At 54.4% G+C, this 22467-nt stretch overlaps 2 protein-coding genes across 3 annotated transcripts; both read right to left on the reverse strand.

Annotated features, from left to right (window-relative positions):
* Positions 1-680: 680 nt before the first annotated feature.
* Positions 681-10768, reverse strand: Gsk3a (glycogen synthase kinase 3 alpha). 2 transcript variants are annotated; one of them, XR_003584184.2, is made up of 12 exons: positions 10412-10768; positions 8598-8785; positions 6439-6522; positions 6155-6265; positions 4366-4496; positions 4166-4272; positions 3135-3232; positions 2958-3053; positions 2365-2551; positions 1931-2023; positions 1182-1370; positions 681-888 (listed from the first exon to the last, which is right to left on the reverse strand). XR_003584184.2 is itself a non-coding variant. In XM_027945808.2 (11 exons), exons 1-11 carry the CDS (start codon positions 10701-10703, stop codon positions 1297-1299), a joined length of 1461 nt encoding a protein of 486 aa, XP_027801609.1. In that variant the 5' UTR covers positions 10704-10768; the 3' UTR covers positions 681-1296. The 2 variants fall into 2 exon arrangements, 1 of the variants encoding a protein (XP_027801609.1); XM_027945808.2 differs by having other exon boundaries at positions 681-1370.
* A 3949-nt stretch (positions 10769-14717) lies between these two features.
* Positions 14718-22331, reverse strand: Erf (ETS2 repressor factor). The gene is made up of 4 exons (XM_027945905.2): positions 22193-22331; positions 17430-17664; positions 16949-17064; positions 14718-16852 (listed from the first exon to the last, which is right to left on the reverse strand). Exons 1-4 carry the CDS (start codon positions 22212-22214, stop codon positions 15576-15578), a joined length of 1650 nt encoding a protein of 549 aa, XP_027801706.1. The 5' UTR covers positions 22215-22331; the 3' UTR covers positions 14718-15575.
* Positions 22332-22467: the final 136 nt, after the last annotated feature.

The raw sequence follows: 22467 nt of genomic DNA on the forward strand, positions 1-22467 counted from the left end.
CCAGCAGAGGACCCCTTCCCCTTCTGGAGCCTCCTGCCCACACTCATCACTTGGCATGATGTGAAGGAGATAACATTTCCTTCTGCTCATGGCCCCCACCATCTGGCCGCAGCATGTTTTAAAAGAGGAAAAGCCAAGCTCTCCACCCCAACCTTCCCAGGGTTATCATTTTCCAATATCCCCGAGAGGTGGAACAGTTAGGTATACCCTGCTGAAAACATGGAAACAAAACCTTGGGCTTGGGTTCTGGCCCTGTCCATAATCATGCCACCAAGAGTCTACAGGCAGGCTGTTTTGTCTTGAGTGACTCATCATCCAGTGTCCCTCCAGCCCCTAAAGCAGCAAGCAGCTTGGGCTGAAACTTATTTAATTCTTGACTTTGCCACTTGAGTTCTGTGGCCTTGACCTTTGAGAGGGATCCCCAGTTCTTGACTGGTCACTGAGGATGCTAATCCCTCCCTCAGCAAAAGCAGATGATTTGTGCTGAGTCAGGCAAGGCTCCTCCCAGGAGCATGTGCAGAGGGAAGCACTAAGGTGCAGTAAGGTTGAGTACCTGAGCTAGGGACTTAGGCCTCAGGCCTCCTAACGATCCCCTGCCTTAGACACAGCATACTCCTGATCTCAAATGGCTGTCCAAGTACCCCCCTCACCTTGGCAGAAACAGGTAGCCATGCAGAAAGCAGGTTTTCATGCCAATAATTTATTGAACGGAGGTCTGTACACAGGCAAACCTTACTGTGGAAACTAAGACATCAGGAGCTCTCTCCACTCCCCTGGCCCTCCAGGGTGGGGAGAAGAGGGAGAAGGCCTTGGGAGCAGAGGACAGGAAGGGAGATACAGCTGTAGGAAGGGGCGGGGCCAAGTTGGATGGTGCGAATCGACGTTTTTCTTTAAGAAAAAAATTATAACAATCTATTTACACCCAGGGGCCAGGGAAGGGAAGAGGAGATGGGTTGGGCTGGTTCTATTTACAAGGGACACAGGAGGGGAGAGGGATTTGGAAGAGGTGGAGGCTTGGGGATAGGGGAGGGGGCCAAGGGGGTAGGAGGTCCTCATGCCCCCAACCCCCTGTCCTTCCTTCTCTTCCCTCCCCGCTACCAGTTAAAATCCTCTTAAAAAGCCCACCACAGGGGTGAGGCTGGTGAGGGAGGGACTAGAGGTGGGGATAGGGACTCATTTACCTCTGCCCTCTAGTCTAGATCCCCAGCCAGGGCAGGAGCTTGATGGGCTATGGCCCCCCTTCCCAGCCCCACTTGGAGCTCCCAGATGGACGTGGAAGGGTAGTTGGTGGGGCCCTCAGGAAGAGTTAGTGAGGGTAGGTGTGGCATCAGGCGCCTGCCAGTCTGGGCCGGTCTGAGTCTCAGTTAAAGCTGAAGGAAGGGGAAGGAAGGAGTTAGGCTTTGCCTTTGAGGACCACCCTCCCAAGAGTAGGAACTCAATGTAAGATGCTACATTAAAAGCTAAAAGCTGCCACTTTGGGTCCACGGTTGCAAACTCAAATACCAAGAGGCCAGCTGGATAAATGAGTGCCTCACACCAGAGAGCTAGGCTCCCCACAAGAAGGGGCAGCTGGATGCAGCTATGAGGACAGGCAGGTCCAGGACTGCTGCTTCTGGTTTTCTATTCCAGGGGAAAGAGGAAACCTGGATTTTAACCCAAAATTTCCCATTTTCAAACATGAACAATAACTGTTTGCTTGCTTAGACCAAATGCATTTCTTTGGTTCTCCAGTGAGGATTTAAAAACAAATGCAGGTAACAGTTCTTTATATAGGGTTGTTGACATGTTGTGAAATGCTCTTTCTATGCCATCAAAAAGTCACTAACTTAAAAATACCTGCAGGACACTCAAGTACTGTGAGTATAGTCCTGTCCCACCCCCAGGCTCACAAGTGCTATTTTAGCCCTCAGCAGATGGCCTCCCAACTTACCTTGTGAGGATGGGGTGAGGGTAGTAGTGCCCGACGGGGACCTCAAGTGAGGAGGGATGAGAATGGCATTGAGAGACGGTTGGATGGAAAGTTCTAAAGACAGGAATTGACAAACCTAGTCAGGGAGGAGGCAAGGGCAGGACTTCTGGAAACGCAGTTAGGTTTATGACTGGGCACCAAACAAGGAAATCAGTTTGTGGACACTTTTAGCCACAAATTTCTTTAAACATAAAACTGGAAAAAGCTACCAAAAGACAGATGGTGGAGTGCTACTGAGGCAACTATGGCTCTCACTCAATTAGGGAGACATCTTCCCAAGCCCAAAGCCTGCCTCATACCCCCTATAGAGCCCCATTCCTGTCTTCAACACAAAGTTCTTCTCCACATATCTGGCTGCCCCTCCAGCTCCACAGGTTCCCAAGCTGTGCCCTCACCACCAGGACTGAAGTTGAAGAGGGGGGGAAGCGGGCGATTGTTGGGGAGCTGGGTTCCGAGGCATCGCAGTTCATCAAAGAAGCTGTGGGCGCAGGCCTCTAGTGGGGAGAGCCTTGAGGACGGCGTGTACTCCAGCAGACTTGAGCAGAGCGCGATGGCCTCGGGTGGTGTCCGAGATTTGAACACCTGAGGGTAGGGTCTTGGAGTCATGAGGGTGAGAGGTGCCCCAGGCACCGGAGAACCATGCACATCGCAGATATAACCACCTGCCTCCCACAGACCCAAACTTCCAAATATGAAAACTGAGGCACAACCACAAAGAGGAAATCTGTTTTGAGTGGGCAACCAGCCCAGGTCCTGTGACTCCATGAGACCTGCTGTGAGCCTCAGTTTCCCTGCCATAAAAATGGGACTCTTGAATTTACCTGTGGGTCCTCAACTTTTAAAATACCATAAATTTTGAAATCTGATGAAAGTTATTGACTGACTCCCTGGATAACTTCAAATCCTCCCAATGATTCTGAAGCGAGGTCACCAGACCAGTTGGCCTCCAAGGGGACCCCCCCTTCAGCCATGCTACCTGAGTCCCTACCTTTGTCCAGGGGTGAGCTTTAATCTGGGGGAACTTGAACTCCGTGTAGTTGGGGTTCATCTCTCGGATTTGTTCCCGGGTTGGTGTTCCCAGTACCTGCAGGGAAAAGGAGAAAGCTGAGACAAGGGCCCCTTATCCCTACCCCCCACCCCCACCCCTCCCTGACCCTGCCCTCACCTTGATGATTTCCACCAGCTGGTCCACCCCACTGTCCCCAGGGAATATGGGCTGGCCGAGAAGGAGCTCAGCCAGTACGCAGCCGGCTGACCACACATCTGAAAGGGAATAGGGGAGATTCAAGGCTAGGCAGGCAGGGCCACCAAGGCCATCCCCTTGCAAACATGGCCATACTTCAAGGTGTCAAAGAGCTCCACGTTCTCAGGTCAGAGAAGAAGTGAAGTACCTGGCCCAAGGTCACACAACTTAGGAACATTTAATCCTGACCTTGACTCTCCAGGTCTACCCAATTTAGCTGCACTTTCCAGTCTAGGTGTGCTTCCAGTCCTCATTTCCTCGGCTCAGTAACCCCAAGGATCCCTTTCTCTGCCTCTAGCCTAAGTCTATAAAAAGGTCTTAAATTTAAAAGGCTTAAACCCTGAACTGCCTTTTTTACCGCCCATCTCTGTTCCTCGTGGGAAGGGCTGCAATATGGTCCTCTTACCCTTCCCTGGTCTGTACCTTGATCCTACCACCCCAGTTCACATCTGAGGACCATATAGTCCCTCCTATATTTTGATGTTCTTTCAAACTTCTTCATGCTCATTCCCGCATTTCAGCTTTCCTCTCATGCCTGGTAGGTGGCATTGCCATCCCCATCAACAGAGAAGGACACAGAGACCCTGGGAGCAGGCTGCACCCTAAAGATGGCAAAGCCTTGCCTGCCAGTTTCCTCCAAGGTCACTGACAGCCCCTCCCCTCCAGCTGAGAACAGAGGGCTAACTGGGAAGTTCCAAAGCTGGGATGGACTCTAGAGTCGGGTCAGTTTTCAAATCCTAGCCTTGCCCAGTCCCAGCAATGCAACTGCAGGCAGGTGGCCTCACACCTCCCAGCCTTAGATTGCTTGTCAGGTATGAGGACTGATTGAGGACTAAGATTGAGGACTGGGTAAAAGAACAGAGGTTAAGCTTTTATCACCAAGTCTGGCAAACAGAACACAGAACTCAAAACTTACAAGACACATTCCCCAGCCACACCCTCCTATAACTAACCGATGGACGAGGTATAATCAGTGGCTCCAAAGATGAGCTCCGGGGCCCGATAGTAGCGAGAACAGATGTAGGAAACATTGGGCTCCCCCCGGACCAACTGCTTTGCACTGTGGGAAGAGATGGACAAGAGTAAACAAAAGCTGAAGGATGAGGCCCCCTCTTACCCTTTGAGCCACCCAGCACACCAAGGTCAGGCCCACCTGCCAAAATCACAGAGCTTGAGGACAGCAGTGTCAGGGTCCACCAGCAGGTTCTGGGGCTTGATGTCACGGTGACACACACCCTGGGAGTGGATGTAGGCCAAGCTCCGGAAGAGCTGGTACATGTATACCTGGGGCAGACAGAGGACAGCTGAACTCCAGCCCAGCTCTTTGCCACATAGCACACCACTGGCCCACTGTCTCAGCATGAAGAGCCCTTCCACACCATTCTCCCTGCTGGCCAATCAACAGCCTCAGGAAACTAATGTTTGAAACCTCTGGTTTTCAAACTGTAGTGTGCAGCACAATCACATGAAAGACTAGTTAAAACAAACTGCTGGGCCATGCTCCTAGAATTTAGATTCTGTGACCTCAGGATGGGCATCTACAACAAGCCCTCTAGTGCTGATGCTGGTCCCTGGACCACACTCTGAGAACTACTGAGGTAATCGCACCCCTTAGCAGAAGCCTGATGAGTAAGACAGACACATCAGAAGGCCTTGTCATAAAGTAGGCTGGGGAGCTATACACTCAGCTTCCCCCTCACCAAAAACCATTGGTTCTCTAAGGGCTCAGCCTCCTCCATCCGACAGTCAAAACCACCCACGAGCCAACCCCCTCTCCAGCTCAATTTTCCTGCCTCTCTCTACCCACTGACTAGAACCTAAGTGCCAAGAGAACAGGGACCTTTAAGTTTCAATCACTCTGCTTTCCCCAGACCCAGGCCACTACCTGGTGTGTACTAAGTGCTCAATTTCTTCACCACATGTAACCATTTTGAGTCCCCTCCTCTTTTATCCCAGAGATACCACAGATGCTGCTGCTTCTCCCTGCACCAGATCTCCTTCCAGAAGTCCTCCTTGACCCTTCTCAGTCCCAAGCCATGTTGGGCTAGGGCATGCCTGTTTCCAGAATTCCCTGTGCTCCCTCTAGTATAGGAGCAGCTGGTTTTACTGTTTCTGGACAGTGTCCGTCATCTCCACCAAATAGAGAGCTCTTCAAGGGCAAGGCCAGGGTCTCAGTCAGCTGTGCTTCTGGAGTTGCTCACTTCTGGGCCCAGTATTCAGACAGCATCAGCAAAACTTCACCCAACCAGAAAATTGCCCTCCCAAGTGAAGTCCAATAGCAGCAACCATGGGTACTACTGACACTGGCTCAACTAGGTATAGAGTGCTTAAAGCTAGTGGGAGAAGCAGCTGGGCCTGAGTGACCACTAGCAAAGGAATCTACCCACCTCACAATGTAGCAGCCTGTTCTCCATATCAACCCTCATTCACTAGTTCATTAATTAATTCATTCAGAGGATCCATAAACACTCAGGGTACAGTGCCACATATGCAAATCATCCCACAGAAGATACAGACAGATGCACGCCTGCCTCTGTGGTAGACACTAGACTTCCTACAATCACAATCCTAAATCCTTTCTAGCTGCCCCCAGATCAGACTCCAAAGGCTTAGACTCTGACCTCAGCGGCTCCCCCTCTACATTCTTGGCCCCCACTAACCCCAATACTACTGGTGTTACTGGGCTCCCAGTGTGCGTTACACCTTGTAGCCTCCTCAGCTCCCTGGTCAGGTTGCTTTCCTGATTCAGTCAGCCCTTGCCTTGGCCCACCCCTGTGTTTGGTGAACTCCAGCTGGGGAGATATGGGGACAGAGGTAGGGAACATGGGGACTCAAGAGACCAACATAAACTTGGAAGATGAGGGAATACAAAAAAAAACCCAGGAAGCTCCAGAGTCCCTGGTTTTGTGGGCCTAGGCCCCAGCAACCTGCAGTCTTCCTACCTTGACATAGATGATAGGGATGGTCAACTTGGCCTTGGTGAAATGGCGAGCCACCCGGTACACTGTCTCGGGCACATATTCCAGCACCAGATTTAGGTAAAGCTCATCTTTCTGTACAGAGCAAAGGAGATTTCGTGAGGCACTGTGAGGTTAAGAGTGAGGAAGGAAGAAGGCAAAGTGTATAGGGAACAGCAAGGGAAGGACTGGCCCTCATGAAAAAGGCAGGCAGGACAATAGAGTCAAAGTACGGCCACACACTCACCCCTAGCATCCCAAGGTCTCACCTTCTCCCCACTGGAGTAGAAAAAGTACCGCAGCCTCACAATATTGCAGTGGTCCAGCTTACGCATAATCTGCAGCTCTCGGTTCTTGGGGGCAAAGGGAGAGAATCTCAATACAACCAACCCCTGTCTCCCTTGCCTCATACCATCATCACCTAAGCTCTACTCCCACTCCTGCCAGCATAGCAGGAAGCTGCTCCCTGGGTCACATCAAGTTTCAAGGCCCCTTGGAAAGGGCATCCTTTAATTCCTTATCCCCAACCCCTTCCCCTCACACATAAACTGAAAGTCTGTGGGTTAATCCCAGACTACTTAGTTCGAGGCCAGTCTCAGCAATTTAGCAAGCCCCTAAGCAACTTAGTGAGACCCTATCTAAAAATAAAAGAGGGTTAGGGTGTAGCTCAGTGGTAAAGCACCCCTGGGTTCAATTCCCAGTACAAAAAAAAAAGTCCTTAAGGGTCTAAAGATATAGCTCAGTGGTAGAGTGCTTGCCTAGCAAGTACAAGAATGCCCTCAGTTCCATCCTTAGCACTATAAATAAATAAATGTATGTATGTATGTATGTATGTATGTCAAACTCCTGCACTTATAAAAAGCTAGTTCTCAGTCTTCCCTGAAAAATTAGATGAGGTGGCCACATGGCAACACCACATATGGCAGAAGCAACTATAGATCAGTGGTCATCCAGTCACCCTGGTCCCCACACTCCCAAATGCTTCCCCTTGGAAGCACTGGGGATCTTGAATGCTAGCTTGGATCCTGAGGCCCAGAACCCAAACATCTAATCCTCATCTTCTGATCCATATCTCAACCTCTTCCCAAAAGGCCCAGTCACAGTATTTTCCCCAATTCTTTTATTTCTCTCTGGGGCATCAGAGCTTCCTACACCTAGATCCCTCCCACTTATGGAACCCAATTCTAATTAAGTTATGTCTAACACCCTTGAGCTCCTCCTGCCAGAAAGTTCTCATTGCTGAGACCCAGGCCCTGATTGAGGCTCAGTTATCTCCCATCCGGACTTAGCCTAGGCCAGTCATCCAAACAATTATCCCTCTACTTCCATTGCCTCCTAGTGTCCTGGGCCTCTGCTAGCTCCTGCATTCATGAAAAAGGGCACTCTTTCCTCAGGTGCCACAAAGTTCCACACCAAGACAAGTGGTTTAGTGAGCACAGCACTGCAAAACACCTGGGCAGAGGGCAACCTTCAGAACCACCAGGATCAGCTTGATAGTTTCCTTTCACCTCTGGGAAGAAGTATAATCAACTGGTTAAAGTGGAGGGCTTGAGAGTCTGATCAGATGCTACTCTTGACTCGGACACTTACAAGTTTCATTTCTGCTTACTTAGAATGGGAATAACAATACCCAGGTTCAGTGGTGCATGCCTATAACCCCAGCTACTTGGAAAACTGAGGCAGGAGGCTAGCAAGTTTGAGGCCAGCCCCAGCAACTTAGCAAGACCCTATCTCAAAATAAAAAGGTCTAGGGCTGGGGTTGTGGTTCAGTGGTAGAGTGCTTGCCTAGCATGTGTGAGGCCCTGGGTTTGATTCTCAGCACCGCATATAAATAAATAAAATAAAGGTCCACTGACAACTAAAAAAACATTAAGAAGAAAAATAATTTCTTAAAATAAAAAATAAAAAGTTCTAGCTGGGCATGGTCGTGCACATCCGTAATCCCAGTGACCCAGGAGGCTGAGGCAGTGGGATTACAAGTTCAAAGCCAGCCTCAGCAATTTCACAAGGCCCTAAGCAACTTAGGGAGATACTGTCTCAAAATTTTAAAAAATTAAAGGGCTGAGGATGTAGCTCAGTGGTTAGGTACCACTGGGTTCAATCCCTGGTGTCAAAAATAAATGAATGGGTTCTATCCCCAGTACTGCAAAAAAAAAAAAAAAAAAGAAAGAAAAGAAAAGAATAATAGCATCAATCCTCAAAGAATCTTGTCAAGCACTTATACTAAACAAATGTCCAATAAATGTCATCTATCTGCTCTCCTGGAATCCATGTTTCCCATCTTCCACACAACTTGTTCCTTTCCTTCCCCTTCTCCTCTGGTCCATGTTCAAGTCCCCCTCAAAACTCCAGGCTTCAGCACTGTTGCTGGGTACTCTCACCAGTCATGCCCAGTCCCCAAATCACATCTCCATTCCCCCCAAGCTACCTTGAACCTCTTGTCCTGAAGAACCTTCTTTATGGCCACCAGTTCCCTTGTATCTGCCAGCCGTGCCTGGTACACAACCCCAAATGAGCCATTGCCAATCACTTTGATGTCTGTGTAAGCCACCTCTTGGGAGCGCTCTGGGCCTTGGCCTACAGTGGCTACCACTGTAGTCACCTTCCCGCTGTCACCTGGGGAACAAAGGGGACACACAATCCATAGACCTTTCCCCTCTTGTACCACTCAATCGGAGAGCTGTGGGAGGGAAGGAAATCTGCAAAAAGTTCACTGGGGCTTCTTTGTCCCTTTTTACTCTCTGAGGAAAGGTGGCTGCTAGGATGCCCTCCCCCACCTGCCCACTGACCTTTCCCATTTTCCTTTCAAGGATCCCTAAATCCTGTCTCCTCCCATGTGAGAGGACAATGACACCTAAACCTCTTTGCTGTTCAAGGGTTGGCATCCTTTAATTTCTATTTCTAGGAAGCAGCAAATCATGGTATTGGGAGACACTAACATCCCCAGATGTTGAATCCAACTATTGTGAGCCCACTGTCCTCCAGCCCCTCCTGTAATCATGACCTAACATCTTCCACTAAAGGGAGCAGAAACCCTTAAGTACTCTTACTTTGGGAAAGCCCTGACCATTTTCAGAGCCTGGAGGACAGTGAGCTTTAAATCCTCCCTGGAGGAGCTGGTTCTTGGTGACAAAAATGAATGTACTCTCCTGGCACTAGTGCAGGGCACTTTGGGGGATAGATATCCCTGCCAAATACTTTGTAGTACAACAGGCACTGACCTGATCTCTTCATCTGTGTGATCCAGAGTAGAACCAAATGTGAGAATGGTGAACCTGATCTCTCTCTTTAGTGGGGCTAATCTGGCCTCAGGCCTCTGAAGGAAAGCTCTGCTTCCCAATTCCGGTTTTCTTAATGGCAACACAACTTGGTACCATTCCTAGGGGATAGTTACCCCTTTCCTATGGAAAACTGATGAACCAAATCCATTTTGAGGGGCCAGTAGCACATTCTCTTGGAAGGAGATAACCCTACCTTGCTGTTTTTTTCAGAACTAATGACACCATACTCCAGAATGATTACAGTTATCATCTTAGATCCATATTTCATGGGGAGTTGTGACCCACCCTAATTCCATTTTTTTTTTTTAAAGAATACTAACAATAGATTTGGTCTAAAAGGTATGCTTATTCTCAATCTGTCCTTACTGCTAAGCAAAAGTAACAACTATTAATTGCCACCACTGGCATAAAGCTCTATATATTTTCAGTGGATAATAATGTCAGGCCTTGTTTTAAACCTGGCCCTGTTCTTTGGGGACAAATAACCACAAATCCCTAATTCTAAGAGATATTCAGTCCAAATCCCCATCCTCTGAAAGAGAAAATGCTGATCCCCTTTTTGTGGTGGTGGTGGTGGGGGGGTGCTGATAGTGATCTTATTCTTGTTTTCTTAGGGGACAAAATCCTAGATCCCCATTTGCAAGTGACTATGACCTCTGATCCTGTTCTCTAATGGATGGCAACGTCAGATCTGTTTTTAAGGCTCAAGGATCCAAGACCTTGTTACTAGAAGAATAAGAACTTGTGACCCCTGTTTCTCTGAGTGTTAGTAATTCTGATCCTAAACTGTAAGTGATGGCAACCCCTAAACCCCTTTCTCTGGGAGAGAGAGAATTCAAATCCCAGGTTGGAGAAGCACAGTGACCTCGAGCTCCTATGTGGGCATGTGAAAGAACCCGAACGATGTTTAGAGAACTAGGGAAACAGATCACCATCCCACACGGGGTCCCCTAGTACTCACGGCCCAGCTTCACTCCGGGCGGCGGGAAGCTAGTGCCCGCGCCGGGGCCACCAGGGCCGCCGCTGCCTGTTCCGCCGCTGCCGCTGGGGCCACCCCCGGAGCTCGAGGCTCCCACGCCCCCACCCATGGCACCGACCGACGCCTTCCCACCGCCGGTGCCGCCTGGGCCAGAGGCCGAGCCCCCGGGGCCACCGCCACCGCCACCGCCTCCGCCGCCTGGCTCCGCGAACGAGCTGGTCCGCGCCCGGCCCGAGCCCCCAGGGCCTCCTCCCGAAGGCCCGCCGCCGCTCATGGCGCCGAGCGCAGGCCCAGGTCGCGGGGCTCGGGCTGCCCGGGCTGCCCCCGCCGCCGCCGCTGCCGCCGCCTCCCCGGGGCTCCGGCCTCTTCCAGGCCGCGCCGCTCGGGCTCCGGCTCCGGCCCAGCGCCCGCCGCGGGGCACGCCGGGAGATGAAGTCCGCCTGCCGACCGCGCCGCCGTCGCCGCCCTCGGCAGGCACAGAAGCCCGCGTGGCACGCCGGGAAATGGAGTCTGCAAAGGCCTCAGAGTACACGGCGCGGGTGACGGGTCGCGCAGCACGTCGGGAAATAAAATCCTGGAAAATCTGTCAGTCGGCTGTGCCGAAGGCGGACCCTCTAGTTTTTAGGAAATAGAACCGCGCACTCGCTCCACTGCGGCAACAGGAAGCCTCGAGGAGTACCTCAGAAATGTAGTCGCAGCCGCTTTGAGTTGTGCAGTCCTGAAGCACGCCGGGAAACGGAGTCCAGTCGTTCACTTAAAGTCTTTTGGCTGCGTGTCTCGCGGAGCCAGGTGCCCTCTGGGAAATCGAGTCGGCGTCGGTAAACCTGCAGACCTCCGGCCGTAAGGCAAGCTGGGAAATGGAGTCGTCACCACGCCCTCACCGCATTGCAGGTGTAAAGCGAATTCCAAAGCACTACGGGAAATGGAGTTCCAGGTAGTCCTCAAATCCCAAGAGGATATCGCAGTTCCACAGATAGGCCAGAAGCAGGGTAGGCATCGCGCTCCCCATGCCAGGTACGCTGAGCCGCATTCCTTGCTGGGAAATGTAATCGGCGGTGAAATGTAGTCTAAGGTTTCAGGGCAGTTGTTACAGCAAACCCCGGTGCCTTCTGGGTAATGGAGTTCAAGGCAGCCTCCCCATGAACGAAGGGGGCGTGATCGACCATGCGCCCGAAGCCTGCTGGGAACTGTCCACAGCGGATCCTCACTCTTTGTGAGGCTAGATTCCGAGGCTTGCTGGGAAGTGAAGTCCACTGGGTACCATCGGGATAGTGTGGGTAAAAGGTTAAGGACGGCAGATCTCTAGGGAGACCGGGAAGTGCCTATGCTTTCTTCCTCGCCGCCAAGTACTCAGAATGAGTCCAAGTCGGTCAGTGACTGCTGGAAAAAGGTTCAAGCACCTCTTTAGATCCACGTGCACACATATAAGGAAGGGAAAAACCCCCTCCCCGTCCCCAGGAAGGGCTTGGGAAACAAAGTTCTTTCTCCAGAGCACTTGTCTTCGGATACAGTCTAGCTTTTTTCTAGCAATGTGGAAGCGGAGCCGAGCATTAAAAAGACAGAACCTCTTGTCTTGAACCCCCATTCGGCTTTGTTTTTGTTTTGCGTTCTCGCGCTTCCTAAATTAAAGGATTCTGGATAGCCCAAACCAAGGAAGACAGCTGAAAGAAGTAGCTTTGGGTTTTGAGAGCCCGTTCACTCGCTCCATTTATTGATTAATACCCGGAAGAAGAGCATCCCCAAAGGGCGCTGGGAAATAGAGTTCTTCCCTTCCCTCTCCCGGAAATGCTTGGAACTAGAATGAAAGCGCTCTCCATCCCTCCCACCTAGAGAATGGTGGGAAATGGAGTCTCTGAACTTCACTTTAATCCAAGCCTGGGTTCATACTGTCTTGGCCTTTCTAAAGCCTTAAAAATAAGTCCTGTTCGCTAGGTCTGTTCCTGACTGCAATTCCCAGAGGACACAGAATGGCGACAGATGGTAACGCTAAAGCCTTTTCGGACTACGTTATCCAGAAGGCAAAGTACGGACACTCTCCTGCTCCCTTTGCGAAGCCTGCAGGCGAATCAGCACAGATCCAAGTGGGTGTTTCTGGGACCTGTAGTTGCCCAGCCAAACGGTGGTTGCTGCCCTCTGATGGCAGTTCCAAGTCGAAAAAGTTAAATTTTGAGTTAAGCCCTAAGGCCTAGGGAATCGCAGAAAGGACCTAGCAGGGCGGCGGTGCATGGCAAGATAGCGACGTTACTTAACCGCCAGAACCCGTGGGACATGCGTAGTGGGCCGCGCGTGGGCAACCGCCACAAAAGGATTGGGGTCCGTAGGAGTTTGAAGGCGATCGATGGAAATCTAATAGGATGTCAGTAGGGAATGCGAACATTCTCAAGAGAGGTGCTGGGTCGGGGGTGGGGGAGTTGTAAGTGTGTAAAAGGGGCCGTGATGTGTGGAGGGACTGACGGTAGTGGTGAAGAGGTGCTCTTTGATGGGCTATGGAGAACTACTACTGGGAGTCAGTGGAAGATTCTGAGGGGATTTAGGTTTTCTATGAAAGATCTGTGGAAGACTGAGAAATTACTGATCACTGAGATCTCTAACGGGGCAAAAGATGACTAAAAAACATCAAGGGCTTTGGGGATCTATGTAGGTGCCAAGGGGCTATAGGTGCAAAGGGGGTTTATGTCATGGTTCCTCTGTGTCCCTGAGATCTGTGAAGGGCTTTCTGCTTGAAAGCCAGGATCTCAAAGAGTATGGGCTGGACCAAGAAGTCTTCTGTAGGAATCTTTCAGGCCTGCAAATGGATTTTGGTAAACCATTTAAAGATTGAGGGAGCCACTGGAGATTTTAAAACCTCATGCTACCTGTGCCATCCCATACAGCCGGGGCAGCAAGTTTGGTGGACCACATTCTGACCTGGAAAGTAGTCCTGGAGCTGAGCCTTTAGGAATCATATGGTTAAAAGTGTTTTGAAGTCACTGGGGTCAGGTTAAGGTTAACCAGGGTCCTGCTACCCTCCCTCCAGTGACGACATCCACCTTTCTCCATCATTGCACCACCAGTTTAGCTGCATCTATGTTGCCAGGAGATATGCCTCATCCCAACTTCCAGAAATAGCCCAGCGGCCCCCACCCTAGGGAGTGACTTACATCACCCAGGAGAGGGAGCAGTTGCCCGTAGGCCGGAATAGAAGCCTCTGTTTCTTGCCAGTACCCCAGCCCTGGATCCTCTCCTGCCAACCAGCAACGTCATCTGGGACCACACACCCTAGACTGCCAAGGTTTAAGCTCAAGTGGGTAGCAGTTACCAATGTTCTGTCCCCTCTTGAGGTTGCGCAGGGTGGGGTTTCACTGTGAAGCCAGTTCAACAGACCCTAACCCTCAATTCCCACTCCATCTCTTAGCAGCTGTGACCTTAGGGAAACCCCTTCCCTTTGGCTATTCACCTGCATTATCCAGGTTGGGCTTGTCTCTACAGGCAATTCCAGCCTGAATTCCTCTTGACTCAACTCCCCAGTCTGGGATCCTAGCTTTATGAGCTCATCTCTCAGATTCTGTGATTCCCAGAGACCCTGATTTAGATCCAACAATCTTGGCTTTAGGGAGGAAAATTCAGGAGTTGTCAAAAGAACATGGCTCAGAATTAAGGTCCTAGGCAAGTCATTTAACTGAGCCAGTTGCTCTTCCTTGTGTGATGAACTAAAGCACTGCAGGTTCTAATTAGGTCTATGGTCCATAGTAAGCTAATCAGTGCTGACTAATGAGCCAGACCCTTGTCAAGCAGTTTGGCTAGGAGTGTTAGGCTGGTAAAACTCAACAGTCAGTTACCCTGCAAGGTTTACATTTTAAGAAACACTGCAGGCCTTGTCTCCAAAGGACTCCCAGCTTAACCCAAAGCACCTTATGGGCACTGATGTGGGCAGAGTGTACAAAGAGTGCAAAAAGGAGCTCTTGGCCTTCACTGGGAACCTGGGGATATGGCTAGGAAATCAAAGTTGGAAAGCATTTTAGGAAAAGGACCAAGGTCAATAGGGTGGTGGTGAAGGTAAGGAGTTTCCAAGGACATGCAGATTCCCATAGAACAGGACCAAATATAGGCCTTAATCATCAATTTCTGGAGTTTGTGACACCCAAGGTCAGGCAATCGTTCCCCAAGCCTGGGTTCGACCCATTCAGAGGGACTAGGCCCTCTGGCCATAGAACTACCAGGGTCCAGCCTTGCCTTGTCCTTCCCAATCAGGCAGAGACCATCACCCTGCAGCGGCTGCACCTAGCACCTAGGACAGATCACCGCATGCAAAGGTCCAAAGTTTTATTGTTTTGAATACATTCTCCAGCAGCCCCCTACTTCCCTCCCCCGCCCTCCTCCCCAATACAGAGTAAGGCTTGACCCAGTCCCCCACCACCCCAGGGGCCCCAGCTGGGAGGCAGAGGGGGCTTCCAGTTTGGTTTCAGGGTACCCCCTTCCCATCCTCTCACCCGCCTGCCCATGGGCCAGTCCTAGGAGCAGCTGGGGGTAAAGGGATTGGACCTATGCTGGGGTGGGGAGGGAGAGCAGGCACTTGTAGTTTTGTGGCCCATGGGCGGCACCCCTCACCCTCCTCCACCCCAATCCCCCACACCATGGAATTTTTGGTTCATCAAAAAATTGTCCCTCCCTCCCCTGTTGCAACCTTGTGGGATATGAGAAACCCAGGCACTCACGGCCCCTGGAGGGGCAAGGAAGGCAGGGTTGGGGCTGAGGGTGCTCGTGGGGCAGAGAGGGAGAGGTACAAGAGGCAGAGAACAGGGAGGGAGACAAGGCTTTACTTCCTAAGCGATTGTAATAAAAAATTTCCTGGGTTTTAAGGCCAAAGCCTCAATTCAAATATAAATTCCCCAGAATGGAGGTGGCCCCCTTAATGCCCCCCTCCCTCCCCCAACCACCACTTTGCCCAGAACTTAGAAACAGGACAGCCCCTAGCCCTGGGCACCCACCCACCCCCACCATTAAAAAAAAAAAAAATTAAAGTTTTATACAAAATGTGGGGAGGGGAGGGGAGAGGGAGGAGGCAGGGAGGAGACTAGAGAGCTGCCCTCACCTCCAGGACTTTGGGGGGGTTAAGGCAGCAAAAGCATGGGGAGTGGGGGGAACCTCAGCCCCCTGCCCACAGCCCTCAGGAATCTCGATGCTCCAGTGAGAGCTGGGCTGTTGCATGCTGGAGGTCAGAACTCACCCGCCTTGGAGTGAGGGGACCCCCTGCCTCCCCAGGCCCATCCCCACGCACCTTCTTGTCCTCACCCTCATCCTCAAGGCCCCCAGCAGGGCCTCCACCCCCCTCTAGGCGACAGTCTTCACTCCAGCGCCGCTTAAAGCGCAGCTTGAGGGGCATGCACTGGGCCGCCCCAGGTGCCTCGCCAGGCTCGGGCTTGGGGGGTGCGGGTGGGGCACGGGGCGTCTTGAACACCTCCCCATCTTCCTCATCCTCATCGCTGATATCAGTCACCTCCACCTCCTCTGATTCACCTTCTGAGATAGGTTCCACCTTGATCTGTGGTGGTGGTGGTGGTGGGGCCAGTGTCCCCGGCCCCTCAGCCAGCCCGCCAGTGCTGCTGCCACTGCTCTGGTCAGCACCTCCTGAAGCCTTCTCCCCAGCTGCCCGCTGACGGCGTCCTAGTGGGGGCGGCTGGAGCTTAAACTTGAATGGGGAAGAGGAGGAGGAAGAGGATGACGAGGCTGAGGAAGGGACCGGTGGGGTCTCAGGTGCCATGGGCGGCAGTGGGCACTTGTCAGGACGCTGTGGCTGGGGCACCACCAGCCCAGGGTAGTGCAGAAAGGCGCGGGGGCTGAGGTGGTAGTTGTAGACGCTTTGGGTGTGGGCCTGCAGGTACCGTTTCATGTCCTCAGGGCTAAAGGAAAAGTGGGAGCCTCCACCTGAGCCACTGGGGCCACCACCACCACTGGGGTACATAGGGCTCAAGGTGGGAGAGGGTGTGTAGGCCAGGTGAGTGGGTGTCATGGGCAAAGCCGGTGAGAGCTGAGGGGGTAGCAGGGAGCCAGGCCCAGCCAGAGGTGATACAGGAAAGGGACTGAGGGGCTCAGGGCCACCCCGGGGCCGGGGGTAGACTCGGAAGACGCCAGGGTCATGGGGCAGGCGGGCCAGAGGGGGCCCTCGGAAAGCACCCAGCTCTGGAGGGCCAGGTGGTCGTGCCCGGGGGTCCTCGCCCAGTGGTTCTTCCAGCTCTGATGTGCCATCACTACAGTCACTGACTGAGCCTCGGCCCAGACGGCGGGCCACCACAGCTGAGAAGAGTGAGGAGGAGGATGAAGAGCAGGCCGGTGGTGAGCGGGGGTCCTCGGTGGGGGAGAGCACCTCGGAGGGCGTTGAGGGAGGGAAGCGGAAGTGGCTGCCGCCCGATGGCACTGGAGGGGCACTCTGCGGCACCGCACCCCCTGACAGAGTGGGGATACTTGGTGTCAAGGCCCCTGGCCTAGCCTGGACAGACAAACCCTCTCTTCCCTCCAAGGCCATGCATCCCTGGTACTCACCAGCCAACCCCACATCGATGAAAGGATAATTAACCAGCACCAGTTTGTTGAAGTTGAACTTGTAAGTGAACCGTTTCCCCTTGGTCTTGTGCAGAATGCGCTTATTATAATAATATCTGTGGGTGTAGAGAGACCATGATATCATTGATCAGTCAGTACTTATTAGGACTCAGTTCTAGACTCCATACCTTGATGCATGCTTGTGTGCTGCTCACAAAGGTACGGTAACCAAGAAACATGAGCCATTTAAAGAAGTTAAGTACCCAGAAGATGGTGCCCAGACTAGAGGCCTTGTGGGTGATGCCATTGTCTCCCCCATCCCCTTTGTTACCAATGGACTCAGAAAAGTGCTAGGACTTGTCCAAGGTCACACAGCTAGGATCTGGCAGAGCCAGGTGCCAAACCTGTTCCCATGGGTCAGGAGCTTCCTAACCAGTGGGAACTGACCACATGTGCTCCAGGGCCCACAGTCCCTCCTTACCGCAGGGCCCGGCTCAGCTTGTCATAGTTCATCTGGGGCTTGCACTTGCGAACACCCCAGAGCCGAGCTACCTCGTCGGGGTCCTTGATGACGAACTCCCCATAGTCACCCTGCCAGGCAATGACACCCTGGTACTCCTCCTTCCTTAGCAGCTCCAGAATAAAGTGCCACAGCTGAATTTGCCTTGAGCCAGGGGACGATTCCGGCTTGTAGGCCCAATCCGGGAAGGCAAACCCTGGGGATGGGAAGCAGGGAGGGAGCGGCCTGGGGTCAGGATGCCAAGTCTGGGATCTGGGTCATTTCCCAGGATCCACCTTCTACCCCACCCTCATGGTAGGGAAATCCCTTTTCTCTCAGCCAAGTGAAGACCTGAGTTAGGAAGACTGTGTGTCTGTTTGAGGGGGCTAGACAGGAGCTGGGGGGAGGGGAAGCTGGAGCCTGCTCCAGGGACACCGGGAGAAACAGGAAACCGTCGGCGGCGGGTCCCGGGGCCAGTGCCAGGGGGCCAGGCACCAAGCCAGGCCGGCGGGCAGAGCTGCCAGTGGGGGAGGGGCAGGAAAGGGCACACGTGGCCAGTCCAGTTGAGGCACAGTCCCCCAGTCCACCCCCATATCCATCCAAAGCCAAATTGCACCCCCCGAGGTCCTCTGGTCCCCTCTTTAGGAACATACACTATCTTCCCCAACAAGACCTAAAAGAACCCCCTACTCCCACCTCAAGACCCAGAGGATTTTTTTTTCTTCTTAAAAGGACCAGGAGGGGTGGGGTGGCTGGTTGACGATGAGGTCAGCACTTGCACACACAGAGGCTTCTGTCTTCCCTGGAGAGTGAAACCCAGACTGTCTGAGAGGCCCCCCCAACCCGCACCAAGCCCTGGACCCTCTAAGTTGCACTGCCCTCCCCAGACCCAGAGGCATCCAGGCCAGACCTGGCTAGAGGGCCCTGTTCAGGGCAAAGACCAAGCAAGCACAGTGGCGTTGTCACCCTCTTCCCACTTCTGCCTTCTCATCCTCAGCTTCTTCCCTGCCCACCTGCCTGCCCGCCCCCAGCATTAACCTTGGGTAGAGGTTGGTGGTGGGCTGGCTGGTCCCTGGAGGGGGTGGGCAGCCTGGAGTGGGGGGGCTGCGGTTGTTGTCATTTCCCAAACCCCCGGGTAATCAGGGACCATCAATAATTCAGCACTAGGCAGCCGGTAATGGAGGGGTGGGAGGAGGGAAAGGAGAGGAAGAGAAGGAGGGGGAAGGCAGGGCAGGGGCCCTGGTGCCACTAGTGAAGAGAAGGCCAAGGTGGATGGTGGGTGGATAAAGATGGATGGTGGTAGATGGGTGTGGTGGTACACACATTTTGTCCCATTAGTGGGGAGCCTGCAGTGGGAAGACTGAGCTCAGGAGTTTGTGACCAGCCCAGGCAACACAGCAAGACCTCCTCAAAAAAAAAAAAAAAAAAAAGATGGGTGGGGTTCCAAAACCTGGTCTGCAAGTCTGAAGGGGTCAGTCTCCCTCTCTTGGCCCTAGCTCAAACAGGTACCAACCAGGCCTCTGGGCAAAACTGAGCCTCCCCAAAGACTCCACCCCAGTCTGGAATTCAACCCAGGATCCTTCCTCTTGGGAACACCAGGGATCAACAGTACCTGCTCACACTGGGACCACCCCCTTCAAATCCAAAGCTCACTGTCTCCCACAGGGACCCAAGTGCCCAACTCCTGATAGACTATCATGGCCAGTACTGCACTCCCTACCTAGTCCCTACCCTATTCAGAAATCCTAGTCTCAAACCAGCCCCTCAGGGCTCCAGGAATATGACCTCCAGCTGGTCAGGCCCAGAGTCCTGGACCAGCAACCCTGCTCCATTTAGCAGGGATAGTCCCTGAAAACCTCTCCCAAGGACCCCAGCATCCAAAGCCCCATGCCTCTCTTGGGAATTCAGTTGCTCACCCCATTATCCTCATCCTGCTAGACAGCAGAGGTCCCAAGGTCTCCCTGTGCCCTGAGGTTTTTGGGAACCCAAGTGACCAAATCACCAAGGTACAAACGCGAAGTACCCTGAGAGCCTTCTCAAAAAAGCTCCTGGCCCTCTCAGGGTACCAAGCTCCATGCTGCTCCCACTTCAGCCCCAATTTGGCTCCCAGACCTAGGAGGGGGGCTGAAGCCCCTGAGACATCCGTTTGGGGGTTTGAGGGTAGAGGAGTATATTGACTTCTACCCTCCCCCCCCAAATTAAAGCCACCCTTCCCAGCCCACCCGCCCCAGCCTCCATGTCCCGGTAACCAGGCAACGTGTGTGCAGCGACAGTCCTGGGAGCGGGGGAGCAGGAGGCTAAAAATAAACTTTGCAGAAGAGAGGGAGTGAGAGAGACTACATGCAACACAAAGGGAACTCGCAAAGGAGGTGGGGGGGCTCTGGAAAGGCCTCAAGCTGCATTCTGAGAGCTGTCCCAGGCCCCCTAGTTAACCTCCTTCCCTGAGAGACACCCCCCAGGGCCTAGACCCTGGCTGCCACTCCTGGCAGAGACCCTTCCCCACACCCAGGCCCACCCCAACACTAGTTTTCCTCATCGGACACAGCATACATGAGGGCCTGTTCCCAGCTTTGGGGGGGCAGAATGAAAGGGGGTGACGTCAGGGAGTCTCAATGGGGCTCTGTTCCCCAAGCCTTGGAGCCAGGAGCCAGGCACGGGCAAGGGGAGCATGTGTGAGTATATGCTGTATGTGGGTCCACGTGCTTAAATCAGAGAAACACCAGCTCTGAACCGAGAAAGCTTGGGGGGTACAGTACTTCTGGAGCATGGGGGACCAGTGAGGCAGGGAGATGGAGAAAGCAGTTGCACTCAAAGAGAGGTTCAAGAAACACAGATCGGGTGTAAAGGTGGCAGCAGACAGGAAGGGCTGAGCTGGCTGGGTCCCAGAAAGCACACCTGGATCTCAGAGGTAGGGTAGGGATTCTCCCAGACTAAAAGACTGGGTGGGGGCAGAATTCCTGGGCACCCCCCACTTCATGTGGCTGCCCAAACTTTTTCAAGAGACTATGGGGGTCGGAAGGGAGGGGTGATGGTAGAGGAAGAGCCCGCCGGCCTCCAGGGGGGCCCCACCACCTCCCCCACTCTAGGCAGCCCTCGATGGCGCCAGAGCCGGGAAGAAAACAGGAAGTGGGAAACAGCCGCGGCAGAAGAGAGGGGCTGGGATGGAGAATCAGATGGAGGGGCTCACAGCCGCCGGCACACGTAAAGATCGACTGATCCGGAGGCCATTCCAGGCGCCCTCTTACCAGCTCCCACTCCCCGAAGCAGAGAACCCACACACGACTCGAACCCTAACCAGGGTTGTAAAGCTGCCCAGCAGGTCCCAATGGATCAAGGCCCCTGGTAGGGAGGAAAGGCAGGCGGAGTTGTTTGGGCGCCTCGGTCCCCTTCCCGAGTGAGGAGAGGCTCTCGCTGCCCCCAAGGCCCAGCGGCCCGGGAGCCTGTGGGAGCCAGGGAGTAAGTGGGACGCACGTGACTGACCCTACAGCACTCCGCACCCCTGCCCCACCCTCAGCCCCCCTCCCAGGCCCCAATCCCCTGGCGCCGTAGTCCTGCTCCGAGCCCTTTAAGAGCCGCCCCCACCCGCCGAGCAGGGGGTGGGGTGGGTGGGCCGGTCGGGGCACACACCCGCACACTGGAGTCCTAGCCGCGGCCGCCGCCGGGGAAAGGAAACAAGTTTGAACAGCGGCGCCCGGCCCCCTTCCCCCTCCCCCGTCCCCGCCCCGGGCCGGATTCCGACAGGGTAGACGGGCAGGGGGCGGCTAGGACCCCTCCCCCCGCGCACCCGGGCGCAAAGTCCAGCCCGCGCGAGCCCGGGGGCGGCGGGGGAAGGGAGGGGGGGAAAGTCCGAGCGGGAGGGGGGTTAATCCCGATGCCCCCCGCCCGCCGACCAAGGGGGGAGGGGAACCCAGGCCCCTTAAGGAGGAGCAAGTTGGCGGGGAAGAGAGGCGGAGGGAAAGACGGCCCGCTGAAAGAGAAGAGCTGGATCGGGGAGGGAGAAAGAGGGGGGAGCGTCTGCGTCCCCCCCCACCTTCCCCACCCTTCTCAACCCCGGGCCTCCGACGGCGCGGGAGGAGGGTACCCAGGTCTTCCCCCGAGCCACCTTAAAGCAGCGCGTTCTAAGGTCGGAAACAAAAAGTTCCTTTTTCGAACGTTCGGGCTGCGCTTTGGAACTTTGCGACTCGGTGCGGGCGGGGGAGCGAGGAGCCGGCGGAGACGGGCGGGGGAGGGGCAGCGCAGCCCGGACCCCGAGTCCCGGGCTCCCCACTCACGCCCTCCTGGAGGCCATCCGTGTCCCCCACTAACCCGATGCGGGGCACGCGCAGCTGTGAAGGTCACGGGCCGGACCGCGCAGCGCAGAACCGGGGATAGCGGGCCCCGTGGACCAACCTCCCCCCGCCCCGCACACGTCCCGGCCCCCAGAGTGCAACGTGACAGAACGGCAGGGAGGGACCCCGCCACCCCCGTGATCCAAGGAGTGGGGGAGAGCCCAGCTTGTGAGGTTCGGGCATGAGGAGAAGATTAGGATCCGCAACACCCACACCACTCCGACCGGAGCCCAAAATTGGGGGTCCCAGGCAGCACCCCCTTTCGCTCCGCAAGAAGCAACAGGTCTTGAGTGCTTGGGGGTCCCCCAGAACTAGGAATCACTGGGGCTCCCCCGGACCCCTTTAGCCCCCCCAAAGTTTTCTGCCTGGTTTCCCGGGGCAACAAGTCTCCCCCACACGTGCTGCCCCCGCCCCCACCTGTGTCCGCCGGGGTCTTCATGCTGGGGGGCCCGGGGCAAGGCACCCCGACTCCGGGCCGTGGCTCCGGCACCCGCGCTGCCCCGTCCCGTCCCGCGCCCGTCGGGCCGCCCTCGCCGCCTCACCCGGCCTCGCCTCTCTGAGCCTCTCCCCTCCCCGCCGCCGCCTCCCGGGTTAATATCGCACTCCGGGGCCGGGACGCCCACGCCCCCCGGCCGGCGACGTCACCGCCGCGTCGCCATGGAGACACTGCGCCCGCCCCCTCCCCGCGCACT

Source organism: Marmota flaviventris, chromosome 18 (assembly GCF_047511675.1).
Source record: "Marmota flaviventris isolate mMarFla1 chromosome 18, mMarFla1.hap1, whole genome shotgun sequence".
In the NCBI taxonomy this organism is placed as follows: Eukaryota; Metazoa; Chordata; class Mammalia; order Rodentia; family Sciuridae; genus Marmota; species Marmota flaviventris.

Coding starts and splice junctions, on each gene's coding strand:
- Gsk3a (XM_027945808.2), bottom strand. CDS start 10,703: ATGAGCGGCGGCGGGCCTTCGGGAGGAGGCCCTGGGGGCTCGGGCCGG. Junction 3,054..3,134: donor AGCTGGTGGAAATCATCAAG/GTGAGGGCAGGG, acceptor TTTTCCCTGCAG/GTACTGGGAACACCAACCCG. Junction 1,371..1,930: donor CCTCACCCCATCCTCACAAG/GTAAGTTGGGAG, acceptor CCCTTCCTTCAG/CTTTAACTGAGACTCAGACC.
- Erf (XM_027945905.2), bottom strand. CDS start 22,214: ATGAAGACCCCGGCGGACACAG. Junction 17,065..17,429: donor AAGCTGAGCCGGGCCCTGCG/GTAAGGAGGGAC, acceptor CTACACCCACAG/ATATTATTATAATAAGCGCA. Junction 16,853..16,948: donor CATCGATGTGGGGTTGGCTG/GTGAGTACCAGG, acceptor CCACTCTGTCAG/GGGGTGCGGTGCCGCAGAGT.